At 46.6% G+C, this 17,831-nt stretch overlaps 1 protein-coding gene across 1 annotated transcript in view; it reads right to left on the bottom strand.

Moving 5' to 3' along the window:
• Positions 1-1,419: 1,419 nt before the first annotated feature.
• The window catches only part of LOC138510405 (glycine N-phenylacetyltransferase-like), a 47,815-nt gene continuing 31,403 nt past the window's right edge, over positions 1,420-17,831 (bottom strand). The window contains exons 4-5 of the mRNA XM_069626037.1: positions 8,596-8,791; positions 1,420-3,626 (exon numbers count right to left, since the gene is read on the bottom strand). Coding sequence (XP_069482138.1) covers positions 3,209-3,626; positions 8,596-8,791 — 614 coding nt within the window. The 3' untranslated portion in view covers positions 1,420-3,208. The remainder of the gene's footprint in view (positions 3,627-8,595; positions 8,792-17,831) is intronic.

The following is a 17,831-nucleotide window of genomic DNA, read 5'->3' as shown; positions in this document are numbered from 1 at the left end:
TTCTCCCACCGGATTCATCACTGGCCTAGGCCTTCCTTGTTATTGTTGAGTGCATGAGTTCAGGCGTCAATGAAATTACAACTAATTTGTTGGAAACCATTCTTTAGACAAAACCACTTTCTAAATCATTTTGAGAAACTCTGCCTCATTATGCGTTTGGTGGTAATTCCGTGGTAAATCTGCAAGTGTTACCTCCACTTGGTCTCGGGGGTTTACGACGGGATTACAAGTTGTGGAAGGGTGGTGTTCATCCCCATTTTGGGAGCCCATCATACTCCATGAGGATTTCAGTGGAATTACAGCAAGCAGAATTCCGCTGTGGTAATTACGCCAATATTTGTCCTTCAAGCAGCAGATTTACCTCCAGCATAATGCTGGAGGTAAACCCGCCACTTCATGGAATTAATTGCGTGGGAAATGGGGACTTTACATGCCAAACCACACGTGAAACCCCCTTCGTCGCTTCATGGAATCGACTGCGCAGGACATTTCTGTACTTTGCGCGGACTTCACGCAAGTTCGGTACGTCTCTGTGAGCAGCCGAGTGCCTTCGCGATACACCATGCAGAGCGAGGGTGTTGCCTGCAAAGAGGGCAGAGTAGGGGACGGAACTCGCAAAATGAGGAAGAACAAGGGAAAATGTGGGAATTACAAGGGACAGCCCACAGGCAGTCCATCACACACCCACAAATGGGCGGAACAAGACATATTCATGGATCCGACCGTGCAGCCTCTCGTCAAGGAAATGGACATGCAAAGCCCTCATCCTACATCCCACCCGAATGCAGGCATACAGACACTTGCACATAGGATTTACCGTGCAGAGGTGAGATTGCATGTTGGATTTAGGCGTGCGTGTATGCAGCCGGGATTCTGAACTAACTTATGGGTGCGCGCGTACACAGTTTAGCGGGGTGCAAGAATGGTTTACATGGATTCACATGCACATTTTTCTGAGTTTCATCTGAGTTGCGGAAATTCGTACACATGTTGGTGTGCACAGTTACGGGGAACCCCGCACAGTGTCCCTGAGGTGCAGACCTGGTTGCGGGGGACCCCATGCACTGTTTCAAGGTGGTAAGTGTTCACGCCCAAGGAGCACACAAAGGTAGCTGTTTCTGGCTGTTTTATCTTTGCGTTGGGAGGGTCTGGGGCGTTCCGGACGCGACTTGCGCATACGGTTACTTTGCCCAGACAATTCCATGAATATGCGGAGCGCGCCAGTCGTTCTCAGCAGCAGGCTTTGTGGGATCTCTTTTCCATGAATCAGGCCCAATAAAGTTTTTTTCTTAAGATTCTTCACTGGCAAAACTGTTATTTGGGTCAGACCTATGCTGCCTCATTGGGAGTAAGGGCAGGTGTAGCGCTTAGATTAGGCAATGCGCAATAAATATATAGAGCTTATAAAATAACATAGCATGCTTCTAATTTCAGGTTTTATTGTGGTCACGCAGCTAACTCACTTCTGAAACATTCACATACAGGCTTTGCACATAATTAACTGGACTGTATCGTATTAAAAAAATGATTTTGGATGTTTCTTTAAGTAGGTGCTGTACACAATTTCTGTATGCGCTGCGCTTTGTGTGATGCAAACATGTACCTATACCTTCCGTTCATCTGCTTCTACTTGTCATAACACCTGTATGTTCAAGGCCCCTGCATCAACATTCAAACTGTGGCCCAGATGTTTACGGCTGGAGATGGCCCAGATACATATCTAGATTTACACATGTCTCCATAAATGCATGGCTTTCAATGTCTGTTACTATGCAAGAGTGTCATTTTAAATTAGTCCGTTTGAAAACATTCTGACATTCTCCTGTATTTAAAGCGATGGGGCTATTCTTTGTCTTTTAATTCCCAGTCATGTTCCATTGTGAATATCTAAACTAATCTGCACATTTTACTGTTAGAATGACTGAATGGAGATTACAACACTTCCTGGTGAAATATAATTATACACATACCTGCAAATGTCTGACAAAAACTAAGGATAAACTAATGAACTACTCACTCAGAATACCATTTGAGGTTTAAAACTCCCCCTTTGTATTCCAGTGCTGCAACTCAAATGGGCATTAGCCAATGGAAACTGGTGCTGCAATAGTTGATATTCTCTGGAGGCTTATTGAAGACGTAAGAGACGCTTCATATTGAATGGGTGTAGGGGCTTAGCCCTCAAGAATGGAAGGCATATGGACAGGGACGTACTTCACCAAAATGCCAGGGGTAGTGGAAGTGACATCACACGACCCTTGACCCCCTGATGACATCACAGGAAGTGATGTAATTTGACCCCACCCCAAAGTGATATCGTGGGAAGCAGTGGAACACGACCTTCCATCCGTTGACAAAATAGGAAGTGGCATCAAATAGCATTGTACACTATGAAAAATATGGCTACGATATCACGATAATGTGATGTCATTTCATACAGAATGGATCACCATATGTATCGTTAAGATCAGTGTGTATAGGCCCATATTACCAAATTACTGTGAATGCAAGCAGACGTCCATGACCAAATGATAATGATGTGTTATTATATAGCACTTACGCTTAAGCGCTTTATATAGAAAAAATATACACCCAATATCACCCAACCTCTGTTGATACTCATTTATCGACAAAAGAAGGATGAAAGGCTGAGCTGAGGCTTTAAGAAGAACAGACTAAATCAGTGACTCACCCCCTGAAGTGTGCCTGAAATAAACCTTTAATGAGTCTAGCAATTATTGCATAGAATTCCAGAAAGACACATTATTTGGTTTCCTATTCTTTCTTATTTAGGGTCAGTGCTGAAAGTGTTAGACTTGCGGCACTCCTGTTCTTATTTTTCTTATTTTTTTTAAGGGGCCTGAACAAGAAAGCCAGCCACTCCAAAAGTAAAGAGCCACATGTTGCTGGCCACAGCCCAGGAGCTTGCATTACAAAAAAAAGGAGAACCCCCCCCCCTTTTTTTTTTTTTTTAGAGGTCACAAGGGAGACCCCAGAGGTCGCAAGCGAGACCTCAGAGGTCGCAGTTGCCTCCTCTGGCGACCCCCAAATTACGTCCCTGCATATGGAATGTGTATTGGGCCTCATGTCGTCCCTTATCTCAAGTGCTAAAGAGCAGGAAAGAATCGAGTAATGCCACATCAACTGACATGCTGGCAATGGGCACAGAGATTGTGTTTGAATGCCCACTGTAACCTATTGCACTGGACTATAAGGAGCTTTGAACTGGCCTACAATTCCATTGATACCATGGGCAGCTGGCTATAGCGAACCCTGCACCTAGTGCTACCCCATGAGCCTTGGTGTTCTCTTCTGCCACATGAACATAGAGTGGAAAGTTCCTTCTCCCAAGAGAGTCGCTGAAAATGCTGGTGAGCTTCCTGGCCAGCCCTGCTCGGCGGAAGTTGGGACGGGTACTTCCCATCCGGATCTCACATGACTGCTCCATGACAGACCAGGAGATGGGCTGCCCATCCGGTCCCAACATGCAGATGCTGGGGAAGTGCTGTATGCAGCGCTGGATGTATCTTACGCTCCTCGCGTTACCTCCAAACGCCCAGCTTCCATCCACCAATTCTGCATGGGAGACATGCAAAGGGGAGACTGCAAAGGGCGACTGCGCGCCGCTGAAATACAAGAAACAGTAGTTTGCTAAATTATTAACAATGGCCTGTAACATGTTAGGATCGTTTTAGCCCCCTTAGTGCATTCATATGTGTATGTCTGGAGTTACCCAGCACTGACCTGTCATGAACATAATTTCCTATTTCGACAATGTGACGGTTATTACTTTATTACTGAAGCATGTATTTGAGAAGCAATAGTCATGGCTGAAAGAAAATGCAGGCAAAAGGGGAAAGGTAGCGTCTATTCGCAAAGGACGCAGGATACATAGCGCAGAATCTCTGCTATTTTCTGAAGGAAAAACGGTAAATAGTGCAGAATCTTTGCTGTTTACAAGGACAAACGGTAAATAGTGCATAATCCCTGCTGTGTGCAAGGACAAATAGTAAATCTAGCAGAATATCTGTTATTGACCAGCGCAAAGGGTAAATGGTGCAGAATGTTTATTATTTGTAGGATTTCTACAATTTGCAAGCACAAAGTATTAATACATTAAATACATTAGAATCTCTACTATTTCCCAAGACAAAGGCTAAATAGTGCAGAACCTCTACTGTTTACAAGGATGAAAGGTAAATAGTGCAGAATCTCTACTATTTCCCAGGACAAAGGCTAAATAGTGCAGAACCTCTACTGTTTACAAGGATGAAAGGTAAATAGTGCAGAATCTCTTCTATTTACAAGGACAAAGGGTAAATAGTGCTTAATCTCTATTATTTACAAGGATGAAGAGTAAATCGTGCAGAACCTCTGCTATTGACCAGAGCAAAGGGTAAAAGATGCAGAATATTTATTATTTGTAGGATTTCTTCCATTTACAAGCACAATGTGTAAATAGTGGAGAATCTCTACTATTTCCCAGGACAAAGGCTAAATGGTGCAGAACCACCCTTCATGAGGTGAAGATGGCCGCCTGTGTACACGTTGACTACTCCTCTACATCAGTAAGCTCCTTTCTCTCTTAGATTTCCTACCCTCAACCCCCCCCTTCCTTACAGCACTTGTGTGCCAACCAGCCTCCACCCATCCCTGCGTCCCCTCTGACAGCATTTGTCCATATTGATGATTGTCACTCCTTCTCCTACTCTCTTTGACTTAATAAAAAAAAAGAGTTGTGTTGGTCTAATTACCAGCAGGGCACAACAGCAGCCTCCCTCTTCCCCACTCTGACTGTACCTGTTATGCCTTTGAATGCCTCTCCGTCCAACTACTTGCCCCCACCCCTCATCTACTGCCCTACTGGCATGCTAGATCTCTTCTTCTTTGAACTGGTCCTGTTAATTGAAAAGATCTGGTTGAAATCCCAGCTGTCATAAGGGACAACCTCAACCACTCCAATATGAGTAAGGCCCATCAATGATAGGTAGACTCCACTATCTCCCTGACCATTCCCAGGTCACTCATGAGCTCATCGTCCAATCCTCCAGTCTACACTCTGCTTTAGCAACCCCCTCTCTCTCTGACCTCCCACGAATCTACCTCACCATCTCCGTTCCCCAATGACTTCCTCCCCCTTCATTTTCTTTATCCAAAACACATTATTAAGGCTTCCTTTCATACCAACTGTGTCTTGTAAAAACACTTCATTTATAGCATATCCTCTCAATCAGATTGGAATGTTCCCAGACCCCCCCCCTCCATTGCCCCACTCTTGATCTGCTGTCACACGCCCATTCTGGCGCTTGTGGAAGAGGTGGGGTTTATTCCGCCATAACGGGCCGCTACATTCCGTCAGCATGGATCGTAGCGATCTAGTCTTTTCTTTCTCTTTCATGGCTGCCGAAACCATTTAGTCCTTCTCTTCTAGCAGCCCTTCACGTTGCAACCCAGTTAGCCTGTTTGGGTCTGCGCTTCGCGAGTGTTTCTTGATTTCCGTTTGGCTTTCCGAACACCTTTCTTGCCTCGCACTCTGCCCAGGCTTCTCCCCGTTTTCCGCCTCTCAGCTGCCCTCTCCCGCGGAGCGGCCTCCCGCTTCAGTCCGTTCTCTCTAAAACGCCTACCTCTCATGGTCTCCCTCCGTCTTCTCCCTCCTGGCTCTCTCCGCGTCTCTCTCTTTCAGAGGCTCCCTCTTCTTTGGCTCACCCCCTGGATTTCTTTGCATTCCTCTTGGCTCTCAATCCTCTCTGCCTTTCAGTGGTTTAGCCTGCTTACCTGGAATAACTCAAGTCCTCCGTACACCCATTGTGCTTCCTCTTTCATCTGTGCACTTGCTGCTGGATCCCCCGTGGAATTCCACCTTCAAATATTGAATCTACACAACATACCTGCACCCGCCTACAATCCTGAGAAGCACGGACACATGCCACTCTACGGTTGTTTTTTTTATGCCAAGCCTGGCTTTTCCTCGTTTTTGGCTGCTCCGGTCAGGAAGCCACTCGCCTCTCAATTCGTATCTCAGGCATAGTGGCTTCTCTCCGAGGCAGGCCCTATCTCCATAAAAAAAGGGGTATAACAAACGATGAAGTTGAAAGGAACCAGCCAGCAGCTGCAGTTCTTCAGGTAAGGGGGAGGTTTCTGCAATAGAATCTGAGGAAGAACTTGAAAGGGCTGACATCTACATAAACTAATCGACATCTTTTGACCGTTCACTCCCAGTCCTTCCAATAATAAAATGTTAATGTTAAAGGTATTTGTACTGCGCACCGTCACCACTGGAGTGGTCCACAGGCGCTCTGGCAGATCTGACAAGGATATTGTGAAATAATTATGTGTGGTAGGGGGTTAGTAGGGTGTAGTTGGGAATAGGAACGAGAGAAATTGTGATGTGTTGGCAGCTGCGGTTCGGTTTGCATCGTTCGCTGAACTTAAGCGTGGTTTACGGGTCTGTGCGAGCTCCCATGTGCTGATGTGCTTTGTTATGTGTTGTAAGTCTGTTGTTTCAATGTGGTGAAGTGAGTGTGGATTGCTGTGCAGAGAGGTGGTTGTCTGGATTTGTGTATGAAAGGTGTATGAGGAATCTCTCTCTCTCCCTCTTTTACTTCTATATCCTTGCGTTTTTGTGCTCCCTTATCCTGGGTCCGAGATGTTTCGGTTAGAGGACTCTGGTCCCTGCCTGCCCGTCCTGTGTGGGGGTTTAACATAACCAGGTTTTTCTGTGGGTTAGCGTTATGTGGGGTTGATTTAGGGTTATGATTTCATCCCTGGGTATCTTGTTCCAGAAGGGTTCTAATCTTTTACAGTAGTTTAATCCTGTTTCTGCCGCAAAAAGCCAAGTTTTGAGCAATTTTCTGAATTTCGGATGATCATTTGTGTTGCGTATCTTTTGGGTAGGTGATTCCAGGATATCGCTGCCAGGTGAGAGAACAAAGTTCCCCTATGTTCTCTTTTGTTGTAAGATTTTGGTTCTAGTCGTATGTCGTTGCTTGATCGCTGGAGTTTTTTAAATAGTCAGTCTGGCATTCCTAGGTACAGGCTGTTGGTGTCGTCTGCTCTGGACGTGGTGAATGCGATGTTGGTGAGTGTTTTGTGGGTGATATAGAGGAATGGTAAAATCCTTTTTAGTGTGTGTAAGAGGAAGAAACATTTCTTGATTATAGTGTTTACTTGTGGCTCCAGTGTTAGTGAAGAACCTGGGAGTCTTAATGGACAACAAACTATCGTTGTAGGAATCAGTGCTGTTCCCATTTCCGTCAGCCGTGGGATGTAGTGATTGTTTTCCCCGTTTTTGGGTATGATCATTATTTCTGTTTTGCCCGGGTTGAGTTTGAGGCTGTCACTGTTCCTGTTCCTCTAGCTGTAGAGTTCTTGTAGGCGTCCTTCTAGTGTTGTGTTTCCTTCCTGTTGGTCTTGTATTTTGTAGGCAATATGTGTGTCATCAGCGTAGTTATAGCAAGTGAGGCCGTGTTTTTTAATGACCTTAATTAGAGGCATCAGGTATATGTTGAGGAGCAGTGGCGAGAAGGAGGACCCTTGAAGTACTCCACAGGTGGATTCCCTTGTGGTGGATTTGTAAGGCTTGATCCATACGGTTTCTGTTCTGTTTGTTAAGAAGGATTACATCCATAGTAGGGCCAGGTCGGTGATTCCTATTTCTTCCAATCTCCTGATGAGGATTTCATGGTTGACTGTGTCAAAATGGTTGAGCAACTCTTATAAAGAGAGATGACATATGGCGAATACATTTCTGGGCCTGTAACACTTAATGGATTAAATACAGGTCTCATTTCCAATTTTATCCTTCGTCCTGGTAAACAGCAAAGATTCTGCATGATTTATCCTTCATCCTTGTAAATAGTAGAGATTCTTCACTATTTACCCTTCAACCCAGTAAACAGCACAGATTCTGCACGATTTATCCTCTGTTCTTGTAAATAGTAGAGATTGTCACTTTTGTTACTGTATTGTCATCCTGTTTTAGGAGTAGATGAGCAGTTAATGAAGAGTGAAAGCATCTTTTTCCTTTCTGGGGGCATCTGTAGAAGAAATTGTTACTGGGTAATTGCGAATATCACACCTTGAACACCTTCTTTGTAATGAGCCTAAACAATCCATGGGCAAGCATCTGTGCTCACTAAGACAGGAGGCACTTGTGACACGCTGGGATTTTAAACAGGGTGTCTAAACAGGTGCCATGTTTGAAAGTCGGATAAGCATTTTCTTCTGAATTAATTACATCTACGTTTGTGGGTGTGCCAGGGATCTGAACCCACCCTCAATGGGTTGCAGATATTGACTTATGATCACATTCCAATGCTACAACGGCTGCAGTATAGACATGATACAGCACAACTACATGACAACAGTTCTGTGTGTTTTTTTCTTTTATCAGCAAGCCAATCAGCTGCATACCTTCCATGAATGGTGTTGTTTAGGTGATCCCCGCTATCCATCGTAGGCTTGAATGTACTTACACAGCCAGTCGACATAAGGATACAATAGCAACACACATGTAAAGTGCTTCAGTTCTGGTGTTTTTATGGTTTCATGGCATGGATTAGAATAAAATATTCCCTCTGAAATTGAAGAATGTACCTTTTGCTTTGTAGAGTTGCTGTCGCCACTCCGGTTCCCATGCCCCTCTCATGCGCCATAGGATTCCCAGTAATACTTTCGGGGGCCTCTGGTCCTCGTGTGTCCTTCACATATAGAATTGTGCGAGTGGTATTAAGGCTGAATGCCTTGGAAGTTGAGATACTGGTCAGAACCTTCCCTATGGTCCCCTGGAGCCCTGTAAAGGAGTAGAGAGAGAGTGCATCAGAGCAGGATGCAACGATATCCATGGAATGTTGCAGACAGTGCATGCGTGCACATCACATGACCTACTGATCTGTTTAACTTCCATAAAACATCTCTACCAATGAGGGGATAATCACTGAGGCAGTGGTTCTACCCTGCTGATAACAGCCCGCCACCCATGTTAAGGGCATGAGCGAAGTGAGGGTCACTTAACGCAGTGACAGTGCCGTTAAGGGCAGGGACTGCCCACGACCGAAGTGAATACTGCCATTGGCACACAGGGGTGCTATAAGGGCTCTTTTGAAAAATAAACCGAAAACAAATCTTACGCAGTGATCCCTCAAGCTGTGCTGCACCATGATGTCATCAACAAGGAAAAGGGACTGCAGTACTTAGCTGCAGCTTGAGGGATCACTGCATACTTTTGTAAAATTCTAAAGAGCACTTGGACTCACAGGTGATGTTTGTGAGTGCTGGGATGGTTCGTGGTGCCAGGCGAGAGGGCAAGGAGAGAGATGGTAGTGATTCAGGCGAATCAGAACCCAGGCTAGTACCTGCGAAAAGATCCTCGTGGGCCAGCTCCCCACGCTCCCCGCCAGAGTTCTAATATGAGATAATGCTCTTGTTAGTACATGCCCACCTTTCATTGTCTTATGGTACAGCCGGGAGCCAGCTCCAGCCCATAGTCCTCTTGCAACACCCGCCCCATTTGTCTTCCTCAGATTTGCAAGCTAGCTCTCTATCATCTATATTTGGCTGTATCTGGGTCTTACACACTTTAGTTTCATGACGAAGCACAGGTGTATAACTGAGAGTTTAAATCTCACTGATAAACGTGACATCAACTATAGTACCATGGTTGCACTAAAATGCAGAAGGAAATAAATAGTCTGGACAAAGTCTTTAACCGATTCAGCAGTTGATTAAAAAAAGGTTAGGGTTCACAGGGGAGACAGGATGAAAACACACACATATTATCATTATTAGGGTATTTATTAACAGCGGCCTCGCTTCGAGAATCAACAGAGCGCTTTACAGTCATAGGGGGAAGTACACATTGGGGAACGCAGATATACAAGGGATTGGAGAGCTAACAACAGGGGAGGCCAGGCAATTTGGTAGTGAGGGATCTACGAGCAACCGGGGAACGAAACAGTGGGAGCAGATCTCCCAGTCTCAGGTTGGGTGGGGAGTGGAGGGTCTATTGACATAGGTGTCAGACCCACAATTCCTCCACACACAACAGAGACAAAAAAGAGTGAGAGCATGAGAGAGGGTCGGAGATGGGTACAAAAAGAGAGAGAAAGAGATAGAGGCAGAGCGGAAGATAGCATAGCTCTCAACCTTTTGTGCCACTACTGTGGGGGAAATCACCCAATTTTATTTTTGGCGGTGGAGAGTCCATTGATGTCTCTAGGCAGGAAGGGGGCTTTGTGGGTAAATCAGCTGCTTACAAGGCGAGTGACACCGGCCAAAGACATGTGAGTTGAGAGGCAGAGAGAATGCAACATTAGGCTAATAACATTAGTTGACGTTGACAGGTTGCAACTGCTGATCTGCATTGCTGCATTTTCAAAAGAGTCACTTTAGGCCATGGCAGTCATTTGTATGGTTACATTGTGGAAAACAATGTCTATGTGTTGTGTCTCTGAAATCTATGCTAGATTATGTTAGAGACTTTTTTTTATCAAAGCAACATGCCTGAAAAGTGGCTCCAGGAGAGAACATTTCAAAATAGAATGAAGACAAGGTATCCAGTTATATTTTCGAAAAATTAGTTTCAACATACAAATGTCGAATGCATTTTTTTTAATGTTACAGGTTTTAAAAAGAAAACAGGGGTTGGGGGGGAACCCCCCATTAAAAAAAATTAAAAAAAATGCATTCGAAACTTTTTTTTTTTCAATGCCTTTGTGTCGATACTTTTGGATGCAGAAACTTTGACTGTCGAAAAATCACTATAACTTGAATTGGCTGACAAAATATTGTCTTCAGGTTTAGAGTAACAACAGGTAGATTTCGTCAATGAGTAACACAATTTCACATTTCGTTGCCATAATCAAATTTACGAGGGAATAGGTTTTTGTACCCGAATCGTAAATTATGATGGCGGGAAAGTGTGGGGTGAGTGTAGCAGGGAAGAGGGCAATAAGGTGCCGGAGCTCCATGTTGAATTCTACGTTAAAAATATATACATTTTTTTCATTATATGTCTGGCTTGTTTTGTAGTTTATATCTGGGTATGTTTTAGAGGGTGGATGAAAGTGTGTATGTGCATAGGTGTGTGTTTCAAATTGTTTGTATTAACTGTGTTCATTTTTAGTGAATAATCCTGTTTAGGTCGGAGTGATCTTTGTAATTGTGTCTGCAAGTACTCACAGGGTGAGCAGAATCAGGGTTGCCTCTAAACCCTGCATGCTGTGTATAGCAGGAACTACACTAACCAGAATGAGTAGCGATTCCCGGACGTTCTTTTTGCCCAAAACCCTCCGCGAACACGCCGGCACGGACGGGCTTAGCCAGTCAGCGCCAGTCCACGCAGGAGGGCGTTTCCGGTCACTAGTCCCCATGGGTTTGGCAGAAGTCCTTGCTGCCATTATCGCAGAGAGAAACAAATCTCTTTCCCGCTCATCCGATATTTCTTCAGTATTAAAGGTAGGCGCCCCTCAGCTTACTAGCATGCTGTGTAGTAATTCTTCTGTAATTATACGTACATCACCACCTTTCCAATGGACGGTTGAGGATGTTGACGTAGCCATTGAGTAGATAGTGTCCTCCACTGCTATTGAGGACCTGGCTGAGGCTTGTTCTGACCTTGTTAAAACCGCACTATCCCTGAATGTTTGTAAGACTCGGCCCCGAATTGTTACATTGGATGTGCACGATTCTTTGCCTATAGGTATAGGTGAAAAACAGGGAATTACCGTCCTGCAAGTATTACATAGGCAGGAAGCTAAGCCAGCTAAGCGTGCTATTGAGCTTTGTGTATGCTACCCAACACTCAAACTCTTGTCAAGCACGCTATTGAGATCTCCAATTATATAGAACATCACAACCTAGATCTATGCGCTTTGACGGAGACCTGGGGATCTAGCGCTGCTGGTCCCACATTTAACTTAGCGATCCCGACAGGTTATGTAATGATCCGAAAGGATAGAGTTGAGGGTAGAGGTGGGGGTGTGGCTTTTATCTTGGAAGAGTCACTATCAGTATTGGAATCCCCAGGACATATCTTAGAGGGAATTGACTCCCTCCATATAAAAGTAGGATTGAATGCGGAATCTACCATAAATATTCTTCTCTTATATCGCCCCCCCCTCTCTGAAGGTAAATTTGGCAGAAGCCATTAGTAGCTTTGTATTACCCCTCATGATATCTACTTCTCGTTTCATTATCCTATGCGATATTAATCATTGGCTGGGTGACGGTGACGATCAGCCTGCTAGAGAGTTACAACAGTCCCTATCAGACTTACGCTTCGCAAAGCAAGTGGCAACACCTTCTCATGTGCTGGGCCATATATTGGACTGGCTTGCGGTCTTTAATATCATCTGTGACAATGTGCATACCACGCCTTGTCCGTGGTCTGACCATTTTTTTTGTGCACTTCACTCTTTCTGTCTCGTTCCCTGTGAAATCTAGGAATTTGGCATCTATGTCACGCAATTTAAAACGCCTCCCAGTAAATAACACTGAACCTTTATTAGATCGTTTTCTCAATTTCTCGACAGAGTCTTCTCTTCAGGTTATGTCTACATGCCTAGCATCAAATATGCCAAATATTTCAAATATCCTAGCTCCAATGAAGCATAAAAAACAAAATGAAGAGGAAAATAGAAGCAAACCTTGTTTTTCAATAGAGCTTTGAAAACAAAAAACTCTGACAATGAAGGCGTTTTACTCTTGGAAATTATCCCCGAGCTCAGCCTCTGTAACAGTCTATAAAAACCTAGTAAAGGTGTACAAATCTGCTATTCTGGATGCAAAAAAGAATTTCCACAATATCAGAATTGCCAATGCCCAGTCGGACGCGAAAGGAATCTTCAAAAACCTGAAAGAACAGGAGATAGTTCCTCCCCCGCTGACCAACTAGTGATAAGGGATACAACTATCCCGCCGAGATCATGTCTCGGAAGCTAGGCTTTCCCTTCACTGGCTACCAAAGGAGGCTCGGGTCAAGTTTAGGGTATTGGTTATCACCTTTAAGTGTAGACTCAGCCAGATGCCACCCTACCTACAGAGGTATATCATTGACAAAGTTAATGGTAGGGCTTTGAGGTCTTGCAATCAGAACTATTTGTTCCTCCCCGGTGCAGAACATTGAAAGCAGAGAATGGTGCATACTTTTTGATAGTGTCTAAGCTCTAGAATCAGTTACCGGTGACAATGAGAAGCCAAAGCTCACTGCAAGTTTTTAAGGGAGATTTGAAAACGCTGCTATTCTCCTAAATCTTGTTGTGGACTCTCACCTTTGGCTCTGCGATAGACTTTAGGCACCGTAGTCTATCTATATGTTTCTCTCTGTGTTGTATGTCCAATTGTCTGCGCCTTCATGCCTCAGGGTCCATAGTGTGCATTACAAATGTTGTAATGTAATGTAAAGTATGTATGATGTGTACATGTGTGGCTGCATGAGTGAATATTTGTATGGCTGGGGTGTTATATGAAGGAGTGCATCAGTGTTGTGGTGTAGCAATGCCACTGCATGCCCAGGCAAGTGGCATCATAGTGGCAAATTCCACTGCGTGTTCAGGTGCCAGCTTTGGCATAACGCACCGATGCCCTATTCGTACTCCTACCATATGCCATGCATTGTCATCTTATGTCTAAATGCAGCAATTATATAATAGATTTTGGAATAATAAGCCCATAGTACCATAAAATGCCCAGGGTTATACGATCATGGTCCAAGTACTGGCTTGATATTGCCAAGCACTCCTACTGTAAGGCAGGTATTGCCAACATATACCCAGGTCGAAGCAGTACATAATGCCATAATATACCCAGGCACCTTCACCTATTTTGCACCTTCCTATGCCCTGCTATGGAATGGCCAAACAGTAACCTCACGTGCTCAAGCAGTCAACTGATATGCTTCATTTATCTCTGAGTTCCAACATGAGTAAAGATACTCTTTCACACCAACACACAACCTTTCACAGAGAAATAGGGACATGCGCATGTCCACACATGCCCATATACACTCTCACTCATGCACTCTGTTCCAAAGTCCCCAACCTGTCCTTGCTGATGGATTGGTGGGTCACCCATATGGCCAGTTGCCTCCAGAAGCCAGATGATGCTGGGCATAGGGGTGGCATGGGAGGATACCCTGGATACCACCACCATGCCTTTCAGAGGAGTCAGGATCTTGTTATATCTCCACCTTAGATGCTCTTTGCCCTTCCAGGGAATCAAGTGGGACTGACGATCTGGCTATGACAGTACGCCTGGCCGCTGTTGTGTCAGGATTGGAGCTGTATATAAAACTGCAGAGAGAAAGAGTCGAGCATGTAGCTGGAGCTAGAACTCAAACCAACCATTAGTCACCATGCAGGAGCTCCACAGACACAGGCTAAAAAAGTGCACCTCAAGGGTAAGGCCACTGTTTGGCAGGCAGCAAGAAAAACACTCAAGGGGACAGGCAATGCAATATTAAGTCCCTTTTCAGGGCTTCAAGTCATTACCAGGGGTACAGTGTATAGTCAATCTCCATCCTGGATACCTGAGGAAACACACTGGAGTTCCCCTACACCAGAGGGAGGCTGAAAGGTAGGGCCAAAGCCTTAAAAAGAGACTTTGTCATAAGGTGGTGGGAGTTAGAAAGAAGACTGCATTTGGGTCTGGGTGGAGTGATAATCAGGAGCTGGAGAAGGAGTTGGAGATGGAGTAGGAGCCGGCGACAGGAGTGCCCGTAAATTGAGGCAAGGAAAGGAAGATCCAAGAGCCTGGGAAGATAACGACTCTGAAGGGGGGAAGTAAGGGACCCGGAGGTCTGGGAAAAGGGATCAGAGGTCTGGTATGGCATAGGGCTGGGGCAGTAAAAGGCCAAACATTTTGGAAGACAGCAACATAGATGACTGTGGAGAACATCTCATAAGTAACCCATAAAGCTGGGAGCAGTGGCATCGAGTATTTTGGGAAGGGAGGGATCCAGAAGGAGGGGAGAGTAGAAACTCAGTAGGAGGTTTGGAAGAGGAGGATGAACTTCTGGATGAGGATCTGGCAAACAGTGAAAAGAGATGGAGTAGGGATAGGGCAATAGAGGAAAGGAAACCGCTCTGGAAGAATAGTTATTGAGAGAAGCAGATTGGTGGAGAAACATCTGAAGGGGATGTAGGAGGTGATAAAGAAAGTGAATGAGAAACTTGGAGGAAAATCAAGGAGGGGGTAGAAGGAAGTGAAGATGAGGAGTGAAAGAAGATAATGTGTACAATAGCCTAAAACAATACCACGTTTATATAGTATAATCACGGTACAAAAGTTAGGGTAGATACCACTGCCACCAGCCAAGTCTTAGGGCCTCATTACACGGACGGCGGTAAGGGTTAACGGTCACCGTTAATGGCAACGGTGACCGTTAACCCTTACCGCCGTACTACGAGGTCCCTTAGCGGGTTGGTGCTTTAACGCCTGCTTTTTGCAGGCGTTAAAAACCAACCCGCTAAGGGACCTCGGAGCTAATTACGGCACCGCAAAATTGCGGTGCCGTAATTAGCGCCTTCCCCATTCCCATAGAGCCCTATGGGGCAGAAATGGGAATGGGGAAGGGCAATGGCGGAAGGGGGATTTACCGCCCCACCGACCTTGGAATGGGGCGGTAAATCCCCTTACCGCCAAGGCGGTGCCGGTAATTTACCGGCATGGTCCAGGGTGCTAATAGCACCCTGGATCACCGCCTTCCGTGTAATGAGGCCCTTAGTCTTAAGAGAGCAAAATAAACCTCAGCGAGGCACAGACAAAAAGGGGTAGGAATTAACCCTTTCCAATACTCCATTAAGATGGGGTGTATTGGGTCTGCAGTTTAAATGACTACATAAAGTAAATGGCAACTTTACCTGTTTCTGGGGGACAGTAGTCAGCCCCAGAAAAATGGAGTCAGTGGGAAGTCGCATAGATAACCCTGTGTCACTGCACTGAAGGTGCTGTGTAACACACACAAAAAGTGGGGCTCGTGGAGTGGTGTAGCTCCAGAGCCCAAGATCACACAGACAGTAGAAATACACATTGGAAAACACATGTAAGAGTGGAAAAAAGACTCACACTCTTACCAGGTGGAAAAAATAAACCCCAGAAATCCAGCAAAGCTGCTGAGGGACTCACTAGGTGAGGGAAATTAGCCATAAATGAGAATTCTCCCTAACAGAGGGCACAACAAACCTAACGGGGGACCAGGGAAGGGGGGCACAACAACATCACGGGGGACCGGGGAGGGGGTGGAGGGCACAAGGAACATCACGGGGGTCCAGGGGGGGTGTGGGGGCACAACGACAACAAGGGAGACCAGGAAGAGGTGTGGGGGGCCGAAGAAACATCCCAGGAGACATGGGATGGTTGGGGGCACAATGAAATCCCAGGGGACCAGAGGGGGGGGGGTAAGCACAAGGAACATCACAGGGGACCAGAGAGGGGAGTGGGGGGCACAAGGACATCACAGGGTCCAGGGAGCTGGAGGGAGGCACACCGAACATCACAGGAGATCAGGGAGAGGGGCACAACGACATCATGTGGGACCAGGGAGGGGGTGGGGGCACAAAAAACATCACGGGGGACCAGGAAGGGGAGGGGGAACAACGATATCAGGGAGGGCGTGGAGGGCACAACAAACCTAATGGGGGACCAGGGAAGGGAGGCACAAGGAACATCACAGGGGACCAGGGAGGGGGTGGAGGGCACAAGGAACATCACAGGGGACCAGGGAGGGGTTGGGGGTGCATTGACATCATGGGGGTCGAGGGAGCGGGGTGGGGGGCACGAGGAACATCACAGGGGACCAGGGAGGGGGGTGCTGGGCACAACAACATCAAGGGGGGACCAAGGAGGGGGTGGGGGCACAAAGAACATCAAAGGGGACCACGGAGGGGGGTGTGGGACACAGCAGCATCACATGGGACCAAGGACGGGGGGTGGGGGCACAAAGATCATCAAAGCGGACCGGCAATGGGGTTGGGGGGCACAAGAAACATCACTGGGGACCAGGGAGGGGGTGAGAGGGCACAACAAAATTATGGGGAACCAGGGAGGGGGTTGGGGGCACAAGGAACATCACAGGGAACCAGGGAGGGGGTGGGGCACAAGGAACATCACAGGGAGGGGTGTGGGGGCACAATGAACAACAACGGGGAACAGGGAGAGGTGTGGGGTGCACAAGGAACATCACAGGGGAACAGGGAGGGGGGTGGGGGCACAACAACATCACAGGGGACCAGGGAGGGGGGCACAACAACATCATGGGGGACACGGGAGTGGGGGGCACAACGACATCATGGGGGGACAGGGGGGAAATGACATCACAGGGGACCAGGGAGGGGGGTTGAGGGCACAACGACATCACAGGGGACCTGGGGAGGGGGGCACAACGACATCATGGGGGACCAGAGGGGCACAACGACATCACAGGGACCAGGAAGGGATGTGGGGCACAACAACATCACAGGGAACCAGGGAGGGGGAGCACAACAACATCACCGGGGACCAGGGAGGGGGGCAGCGGTCCGGTGGCAGCCAGGGGGCCGACAGGGGTCTTCGTTGCAGGTCTTCTGTGTCTCAGGCCGGCTCCCACTGGGATTGGTGGAAGAAGACCAGCCAGCCAATCGGGAGGGTGAGCAGACTCAATATGCAACAGGGGCCTGACCAGTGCTGAAAGGCGGGCATTCTTTCAGGGCCTCAATGGCAAAACACGTGTGGGGCATGGGGTCTGAGACCTTTGTCAAGCAGCATACCACTTTGTTCGAGAGATGCACCTGTCTGGGTTAATTTCAACTCCACTATTTATTATTTGTATTCACTGAGCTCACTCACCACTCAACCAA

Source organism: Ambystoma mexicanum, chromosome 6p (assembly GCF_040938575.1).
Source record: "Ambystoma mexicanum isolate Mex_15411 chromosome 6p, UKY_AmexF1_1, whole genome shotgun sequence".
In the NCBI taxonomy this organism is placed as follows: Eukaryota; Metazoa; Chordata; class Amphibia; order Caudata; family Ambystomatidae; genus Ambystoma; species Ambystoma mexicanum.
Note: the sequence above shows the minus strand (reverse complement) of the source record. Positions and strands in the feature narration are given on the sequence as shown.